General features: G+C 36.8%; 1 protein-coding gene across 1 annotated transcript; it reads right to left on the bottom strand.

Moving 5' to 3' along the window:
• Positions 1–2,334: 2,334 nt before the first annotated feature.
• Positions 2,335–8,895, bottom strand: LOC127412100 (fibroblast growth factor 4B-like). Its single transcript, XM_051648183.1, has 3 exons — positions 8,307–8,895; positions 7,121–7,224; positions 2,335–4,851 (listed from the first exon to the last, which is right to left on the bottom strand). Exons 1-3 carry the CDS (start codon positions 8,614–8,616, stop codon positions 4,675–4,677), a joined length of 591 nt encoding a protein of 196 aa, XP_051504143.1. The 5' UTR covers positions 8,617–8,895; the 3' UTR covers positions 2,335–4,674.
• Between the last annotated feature and the right edge of the window lie 1,418 nt (positions 8,896–10,313).

Here is a 10,313-nt window from a genome sequence, read left to right as displayed (position 1 = left end):
AACAAATGCTGAAATTCCTCTATCCAAAAAGACAATTGAGTTTCGGGGCACTTTTGGGTCAGAAGTGGCATATTCTTTGTCATTAATGTCACCTTTTGTTATCTAAAGCTTACGTGCCAGTGAAACATGGAAATGCATAACTCTGTTTGCATAGAGTGTCAGTTTGTGGAATGCACTATAGGAAGGACAGTATTGGCAGTTGTTCTAGAGAAAAAACCAATCAGGGTGTCACAAAGGCCCATCTGACATATCCCCTCATTAGTCAGGACACAAAAAAAGGAAGGGCTCATACCACTTTAAACGGGATCCCCTTTCATTGAATTGCGTGCTTGGAAGGGCTACAGTGAAGTCCGCCATTAAACCTTGGGTGAAGTTCACAGAAGTTAGGCAGAGGATTCCACTCCGAGGAGTGACTGCTTGGCTCTGTGTGGACGATAAAACCACTCAGTCTGTACAATGGGCCTTGGCAAGGTAAACAACAGAAGGAGAGTATCTTGGCTGCGCTGTCCTTGTAGAAATATCAGCCACAGCACTCCAGGCGGGTCCACATAGTCTAGTGGCACAAGTCTGTGAGTATATTTTTAGCTTGACCAGGGAAAGGCCCCATTCTATAGTTGTATGCTGTGAGATTTTGGAGTTTTAGGTGTTTTACACTGTCAAAGCTGTCATTTTCATTGCAGTATTAGACGGCCCTGTGAACTGTAATGTTGTTGAACATATTTAAATTATATCAGTTGAAGCATTAGCTTTGGCAGCCCTAAAATAATCTAAGCTGAATATAGAAAACAATGAAAAACTCAAACTAACAGCCATTGAGTGAGAACAAGTGTCATAAAATAACTTTCTCATTAAAGGGATATTCCAGGTTCGGTACAAAACAAGGCCAATCGACAGCATTTGTGGCGTAATATTGATTTCCGCAAAAATTAATTTCGACTCATCCCTCCTTTTCTTTGAAAAAAGCAAAAATCTGGGTTACAGCAACACGCTCTCACAGCGAAATCGTAAGGATTCGTACGACTTTTCTAAATCTGGCTAATTCGTATTATATCGTATGACTGCACTTATATGAATTTGTATGATTTTCACCACAGCCAATGATGTTGCTGGACATCGTTTCCATCTAATACGTGACAGTTACTTGCTTCTGTCACACACAACAGCTTCCTATCATGTTTACACACCCTACTGATTGGTTAAGTTTAGATAAGTGGTTTGGGTAACTGCATAATATTAATAAACATGTCCTTAACGCCTCGTGCGCGGAACTCACTCTTACTTCCACGTTAGACATCCGGCATTTGCACGTGATGAAATCGTATGAATTTATAAAAACAAAACTGTATGAAATAGCCAACTCGTAAAATATGTACAAATTTTCATGAGATCGGGTTGGTTACAATGAGGCACTTACAAGATTTAAAATACTCACTCTTTCAGAAGTATAGCCACAAGACATAAACTCTATGCATTTTAACATGATTTTAGTGTGATAAATCACTAACTAACCTATTCTGTGTAAAGTTATAGCCAATTTTACAACTTTGTTGCATTGATGATGTGATGTCAACAAACCCTACAACCCTAAAACCCTAAAAATAAAGATTTAAACAACTTCACAGCTCAGATAAAACAAGTTTTAACAGAAGAATTAATGTAAGTGCTTTTATGAAATTATAAACTGCACATTTCTGCCTTTAAACCCTCCAAACATTGTCCCATTCACTTCCATTGTATGTGCCTCAATGTAACCTCGATTTTTGCTTTTTTTAAAGAAAAGGAAGGGCAAGTCAAAATTATTATTTGTGGTAATGAACACTATGCGACAAATGCTGTCAATTGAGCTAAACTCCTATTGAACCTGGATTATTCCTTTAAGGGGCAATATTTGTCCCTTGATTTGATTTTCAGGGGCATTTTTACCTATTTCTAACCATTTAAAACAAACTGTGTCTCATCCGTTGATGAGACACAGTTTATCAGTAAAGTAATACAATTCTCAAGATGGAGAATTTATTACCTCTTACCCTAAAAATTCTATCAACATCATCACTCATGTTTTGTGCCAAAAAATATACAAATAAAACACAGAATAATTCATTAAAAGGGTATTTTTATTCCCACATTTTTTTTTTTTTTTTTATTTTTTTTATTCTGGGGCATTTTTGCCTTGTTCCCGCCTTAATTTCTGACCCTGGTGACAACTAATAAAAACTAAACTAAATTAGAATTACAAACTGAACATATAAAATGGAAATAAAAGCTCAATTAAATACCCAAACTGAGCCCTGTTTTATTGAACTTTTATTTCCTTTTGTTGGTGCTTGGAAGAACTGAACAACTCTCAGGTGACTATGATTTACATATTTATTAACTTCCATTTAAGTTAGGGTATCATCATGTGCACAGCACATACATCACAATATTTAACAGGACCTGTATAAAACTACAGACAATATTTAGTAAATGTCAACAGGATTCAGATCACACTACTACAGAACTCATACATCAGCCCAACTGCTATAGAGCTCTGCCATGGATGCAAATACAACCGGCAGTTAATGGATGATAAGCCATATGGGAATTTGACAGAGAAGCGGTTTATAGTTTATTTCAATACACTGCATACATCCCAGTTCATAAACACAACAAACAAACTGCAAATTTGTCATTATTTTGGACACTATTTTGTTGTTTTGGAGTGACAGTTTGTTTGCCAAGGACGATGAATTTCTGTTTACCATCAGGCTACTAGGTCATGCCTGTTGATATTGCATTTTTTTTTTTTTTTTTTGGTTAAACAAATCAAGTCCAGTCATTTGTCTACATTGTGATGAGGGTCAGTGAAACTATTTGCCTTCAGTGGCCATTCGGTCTATTATAAACAACATCCACACTGATGCAAATCATGTTCATTTGGAAAGAGGTTTGTCACGGTTGTGAAAAAGGGAGAAATACAGAGAAAACTTCTCCAGCATTAGTTCAGGGAGCTCAGAGTCATCACCTGAAACAAACTGATGTGCACATCCGTGCAGGGCATGTAAAGTAAAAAATGGCAAATTTGCACACGTAAAAACATCAACAAGGTTTTGAGATTGCATTAAATAAAAAAAATAAAAAAATAAAACATTTTGAGAGTGTGTTTGTTTAATGCTTTTGATGTCAATTTTATCTTTAAAACTTTCCCATCAAAATATGTTCAAAAGAATATTTTTCTAAAGAAGTTGCTGAAGAAGTTTTCTAGACTCTCCATTCATTTTCAGTCCAGTTTTAAACTCACTGCAACTTATACGGAAAGACTCGACAAAGGAACATTTTCATATTCTCTCAATTACCTGCAGGCCTCTATAGCCGTGATGATGACAATAAGGAATGCTTTTTTTAACATAACATCTTGCAAATATATTTTGAAAATGTTTAAAGTGGAAAGCTTCTTTTTCCCTGCATGAATATATACGTATTGTAATATTTACTTTACCTGCACGAAATACCAGATTTAAAAGCAGCTTCTCAGTTTTACACCATATTATGTTTACAAAATCTATAAAGAAAAAATATAGGGTTACTGGTTGAGCATATAGTATAGTCTAACAGCTGTCTGCAAATATTTCCAACATGATTATACTTTCTAAAAGTAAATCACAGGGTAAAGATAGCTCAAACGTGACAAGGCGCAACTAGGACGCAATGGCTGCCTGAACTTCACAGAGAGGCAGTAGCCTCAGAAGACTTAGACCTAAACATTCAGCTGATTTTTAATCAGTTGGAAACTGCATGAGGTAGAAAACGACTTAATAAGCCTCGATATGCCTGCTCGTAACTTACTGTGGATGTTGTGACATTGTTTTTACAGTAAACTCTAAGGTGACTTACACACCACAACACTATAACTTTTTGTTTACATGTATACTGATCTTTTGGTTCCCCTTAGACACCTGTATCTGTCCTATGCCACATAGAAGACTGACTTGAACTTGGCATTGTAAAGCATGTATTTTTAAAAGGGGTTCAGGGTACAGTCTCTGCATTGCATGTATTGCAATGCACACCGGTGCCTTTGAGTTTTTAATTTCTTCCTATGTTTGTTAAAGAAGTTACCTATCTCTACCCAGAGCCTTAGAGATGTGACAAAGATTGACTGTGGATCAGTTCAAAGTTCAACCCCCCGGCAGAGCTAAAAACAGATTTGAAGGGGTAGAACTTCAGTAAGCTAAAGTAAGCCAATACTGCTTCAGTTAGATCGAGCTCCGCACAAAAGAGCTCAGAAATTGGACAATTGCTCCAGTGCTAATACTGTGGAGGCTGATACACCTTAACGAGTCGGAGGCTTGACCTAAGACTTTTAGATATGCTTTCCAATGAAGGACACATACCAACTCTCCAAAACGGTCATTTTAGAACAGCAAAAAAAAAAAACAGTGCAAAAACATAATGTGTACATTGAAGGAATTTCACTTGTAGATAAACATGTACAGTAGCAGCAACGAGGATAAATTAACAAATAACAAATAAATTAATTGTTTTCTCTTCCACGTGGTGATGCAATAAAAAATCGACAGTTATAAATAGTCTAATATATACATACATGACACGATACACTCAACCTCATATTTAGGTAACCTCTGTAGAAAGTGCATCGTCCGCGTTCCTACATTTGCACCCCTCCAAATGAGCTCAGATTCTAGGCAAGAAATGTGTCACCGTCATGGCTGTTGATATTCGATTTCCTTTTTTTGTTTTGCCAGTCTTGCTCAGTCCAATGTACATCCCAGGATACGCCACCGATTCGTACGCATTGTAGTTGTTTGCAAGGAGCTTTTCTCTGAATTTGCATTCATTTTTGTACTGCACCTAAAATGTGGGAAATAACAATTATTAGTGTTTTATTAGATTTTTTTTAAGACTGTCTTTTGTTATACATTTATATGCTATAGCACTGTTCATGCAGCGCAAGAATTGGAGAGGATTCTTATTGTCATAAGTATCATCTAGTCTATCTAATCTCAAAAGAAGAAGTCAATATGTCCTTAATACTGTTTTGAGACAATCGAGTAATTAGATCCATGACTTTGACACTTAATCAGTAAATGGGTTAAATGTATATAGGGTGAATACGGTAGGATAGTTGGATACTTAAAGGAATATTCTGGGTTCAATAAAAGTTAAGCTAAATCGACAGCATTTGTGGCATAATATTGATTACCACAAAAAATTATTTTGACTTGTCCCTCCTTTACTTTAAAAAAAGCAAGAATCTGCGTTCCAGTGAGGCACTTACAGTGGAAGTAAATGGGACCAATCTGTAAATGTTAAAATTGAATTTGAAAAACTCACTATTTCAACATTATAGCCACAAGACGTAAACAATATGGGTATTAACATGATTTTAGTGTAGTAAAATCACTTACTAACCTTTTCTGTGTAAAGTTATAGCCAATTTGACAACTTTGTTGCCATGACAATGTAATGTCAACAAACAATAAAACCCTAAAATTACTGTAAAAATTACAATTTAAACAACTTTACAGCTCAACTAATACATGAGATTTAACAGAAGTATTAATGTAAGTGCTTTTATAAAATTATACGCTTTGCATTTCTGTCTTTAAACCCTCCAAAAATTGGCCCCATTTGCTTCCATTGTAAGTGCCTCACTGTAACTTTTTTTTTTTTTTTTTTTTGTAGTAATCAATATTATGCCACAAAAGCTGTCGATTGAGCTTGACTTAAATTGATCCCAGAATATTCCTTTAAAATCAAGATTTAATTCATCCTAAACTAGTTTGGGATGACATTGATGTACACTGTAAAAAAGAAAAAAAAAAGAAAAAAAAATTTACAGCAAAAAACAGGCAGCTGTGGGTGCCAAACATTTACTGTAAAAAATACGGCGACCATGTTTCAGGATTTCAGAATTTTATGTAATTTTGATGCCTGTATATTTTATGGTTCATTACCATTCATTAATGGATATAAACTTGATACACTAATATTCTTGAACTATAAAAATCTACTTGTTAATTTATAATGCACTGCTAATATTAGAAGTAATTGCAGAAAAGCACATGATGACATAAAGTTCATCAATAGAGGCCTTTCCAGGAGAAATCACCAGTTATCATGATAGACAGTGTGCTCAGTGTCACTCACTTAAACACTAAACACCGTCACGGTAACATGTGAGATTAAAATAATGCAATAAACATTAACTAAATTACATAAAATATAACACAGAACACCCCAAAGTACATAACTGATATTAAAAATAAGAAGAAACATAATTATTCCCATAAAATATAATGAAATGTGATGGGTCACGCAGGGAATTCTGGGAACACCTGATTACTGTTTTTTTTTTTTTTTTACCGTAACTTTAACAATAATTTACTGTAAAAAGTACATGTGCTCTCTTGTTAAACATAATATATTAACATTAATAATACGGTAAAATTATACTTCTTACATCAATGTTTTTTTGTTTTTGTTTTTACAACATTTAACCATAAAATTGCATGTATTTACTTGTTAAATGTATTATTATTTTCTACTGTATATTTTAAGGTAACTACCTGTTAACCAATTAACGTTATTTACTGTAGAATTTTTACAGTATTTTACCGATAAAATTACGGACATTTTTTACAGTGTAGCCTGATTTCTACCTGACTTTACCTGAATTCATCATACCTAGCATCAAATAGCGCTAATTGTGTTTCTTTGGAAATTTTGATGCTTTCGTGGCCCTGACTATAGCCTGTGCATGAATGAACCGGGGAGGCATACAGCATGCAGCATACAGTTTGGGTGGTCCTCTTTGGCCGGTTCATCTTTACTCTGGGAAGGACAGTAGGTGCATGTGTTGGCTGGCAATGCTAAGAATGGAATGCGTAGTCTGAATGATCTACTGCGCTACCGTTCCTGGGTTTGTCCGGCCCACAATGAAAACACAACTAAGAACTGGAAGCACGCCATTAATGAATCCAACAATGTAACGCTGTCGGAGACTGCGAGGAGGGGAGGTTGGGGGTTGGGGTAACTCAAGTACAGGGTGATATGTCATCGAGCTCTGATAAGAACCTTCACGGGCGGAAAGCTGTCGTAAATCATTTCATACACTTACAGATCCGTAAAGCTTCCCTTTGCTGTTCATGGCCACGAATAGACCGCTCTGGACGCCAAACAGTGTCACAACTCCCCTCTCCACCGGAGATATCTCGAGAAGACCTGAAACACACAACAAAGAAAATAAATGACCTTGTTTGCTTTATATCTTTAGCCCTGTCTGGCAACTCCCAATGATGACTGCCTTTCTAAAAATTGGAAGTGTTTACGTTTAGTTTGCCACAGCATCCTTTTTGAAGGAAATGACACATTCCGCCTATTCAGATTTCCCATATGAAGTGCATGTAGTCTTTCTCGGAACCACCAGTATGTAGGCCATCAAATGGTCACTTCTACTTTTTGTATAAATAAAAATGAATGAAATGAAGAAGAAAAAAAAGGTTATTTTTGTTATTGAAAATGTCAGATAGGTTTTTCCCTCAATGAATAACTTGATTCGACTTTGGAAGATCCTCGAAATTATGCGCAGACCACTTAATAAAAAGACTGTATTTACAGGATGATGTAAAGGTATGTAATGTATGCCAGCTCAGTCTTGTTTAATAACCGAAACAGCGCAAACCATTTGTGTAACTTTGAAGACACGCATAAAAGCGCGTCATTAAAAAGAGACAGATGTTCCAAACTCCTGCCTGTTATGCACATGCAGTTGTACATTAATTAAACACGCACGAGCAAAGGGTTAATCCACCGTAAAGGTTGAGTTGATCTCGCTCCTAACTTTAGGCTTTGGGATTTTGGCCCTGTTCCGACTCTGCTCTGGTTACAGAGACCTGTTGCGTGCGTAATGCAGGATGCCAGATCCTGGCGCACTAAGCTACCACACCTGACTTGATTCGAGGAATGTAAATAAAAAGGCTACAACAGTGTTTGTTGTTGTTTTCCAATTAAAATGGCATGATGTAGAATTGGCAAAATAATAACTACCGGAGCGCGCAAAGTTTATTTTGCCATTAATACTGTGCATATATATATATATATATATATATATATATATATATATATATATATATATATATATATATATATATATATATATATATATACATATTAGCTTTTCGTAATTCTGTAGGCTAATTCGTATTTCAACTGGGTGCCAATTTCAAACAACACTCAAAGTACGTTACATGCTTATCTATCCAACAGCCAGTTCAACATAACTGGAAATAATCTATTCAACTTACTGTAGCGGTTTTCGTTGTGCACGCCGGTAATTCTACCGTCCGGTAATACTTGGAGATGAAACCCAATGCCAACATTGCAGTAGAGACGTCGCAGTCTTTTAATGCCCGTAAGATATTCGCTGTCCCGGCTGATGTCTCTCTTTTCCCCGGGGATTCGAGCTAAAGAGCGAGAGTAGAGTGTCTCCCAGCGTCGCTCCACGGGGCCGCTCTGTCTGCCGGGCAGCGGAGCGCAGCGCACTGAGCTTGTCACAAGTCCCAGAACCAGTATTGGTAAGAGGGCCGATTGAACACTCATCCTTCTGACCAACATGGACACAGGTGAGTGTCTGAAAGAGTTGAAGAGTCGTCTTTCTTTGTGTTGACAGCCAAAAAGACGCACAAATGCCAAAATAGACTAACCACGGACAGAGGTAAGGTCAACCCAAGTGAGCGGCATGAAGTCGCGCTCAGTGGGTTTCCTCTCTGGAGATAGACACTTCAAGCTGTTTTGCTTTCACACAAAAGTTGAAAAAATGTTGACCGTCAATATGCTAGCCCCGCTCAGCCATGCCACTTTTCCCTTGCCGACGATATTTATATCTGCAGTGAAATTACATCACACACTACCTAGTGCATGACGGATCAGCCTTATGCGCCACTCCGAATACACCGATTCCTTATAATGTGCGCACGTTTAAGCCGTGGGCAGTGAGACTACAGGTCGCGTGTGTGCGCGCGCGTCTGTGGGAGAGACAAACGTCATAACTGCTCCCTTACAATACAATAAAACAACTTTCACGTTGTAAGAGCATTGTCAATGGGAATAATGCTTTTATCAGTTTCAGATCAGCAAACGCTTAAAAATAGCCCCGGCTTTTCTTTGTGCAAAGCTTCCTACATAATCGGACAGAAATAAAAGAACTGATGTATGTGAGGATGTAAAATAGGAAATCACAAAGTGAACAGGCTGCAGTGTCAGACAGGAGACAGTTCTGTAAATGAACAATAACAGGAAAGCAAAAAAAAAGTCGAATTCAACGAATTGCAAATACTACCAATTTAAGAAGTAAAAGAAAGTGGCAATGCTCTATGAAAAAGGGAATACTGTGATAAAATAGAATAGGACACACACACACACACACACATGTTGGTGAAGCTATCATTATGAGGACTCTCCATAGACATAATGATTTTTATACTGTACAAACTATAGATTCTAAACCCTAACCCTAACCCTACCCCTAAACCTAACCCTCACAAAAAACTTTATGCATTTTTACATTTTCAATAAAACATCGTTTAGTTTGTTTTTTAAACTATTCGAATTATGGGGACTCTAGAAATGTCCTCATAACCCACATTTATAGGATAATACCCTTGTAATTACCAGTTTATAACCTAAATAAAGTCCTCGTAAACCACTTAAACCTGCCCACACACACACACACACACACACACACACACACAAACTCACTCACACACACATACGTTGGGTTTTCATGTTTTATGAGGACTCTCCACAGACATAATTATTTTTATACTGTACAAACTTTATATTCTATCCCCTAACTCTAACCCTACCCCTAAACCTAACCCTCACAAAAAACTTTCTGCATTTTTACATTTTCAAAAAACATAATTTAGTATGATTTATAAGCTGTTATAAAGCTTATAAAGGTCCCCATGAGGACCGACTTATTGTCCCCACAACGTCCAAAATGTCAGGTTTTACTATCCTTGTGGGGACATTTGATCCCCACAACGTAAGGAATACCTGGACACACACACACACACACACACACACACACACACATATATATATATATATATATATATATATATATATAAAACAGAGTGTTGTTTTGCCATTGTGCGTCACCTCACTTTGCTAATGGAGTGCTTAAAGAACCATTGGATGTCCCACAGTCATCGTGTAAGGACTGCCAGATAATGCATCCTGACAATTCAGTAGCTGACTTTCTTACGAGTGTTCAGTATAGTCAATGTCGTGCGTCATAGCATTGTGGG

This window comes from Myxocyprinus asiaticus, chromosome 2 (assembly GCF_019703515.2).
Source record: "Myxocyprinus asiaticus isolate MX2 ecotype Aquarium Trade chromosome 2, UBuf_Myxa_2, whole genome shotgun sequence".
Taxonomy (NCBI): Eukaryota; Metazoa; Chordata; class Actinopteri; order Cypriniformes; family Catostomidae; genus Myxocyprinus; species Myxocyprinus asiaticus.
The sequence above is the reverse complement of the archived record's forward strand: the minus strand, read 5'-3'. Positions and strand labels throughout refer to the sequence as shown.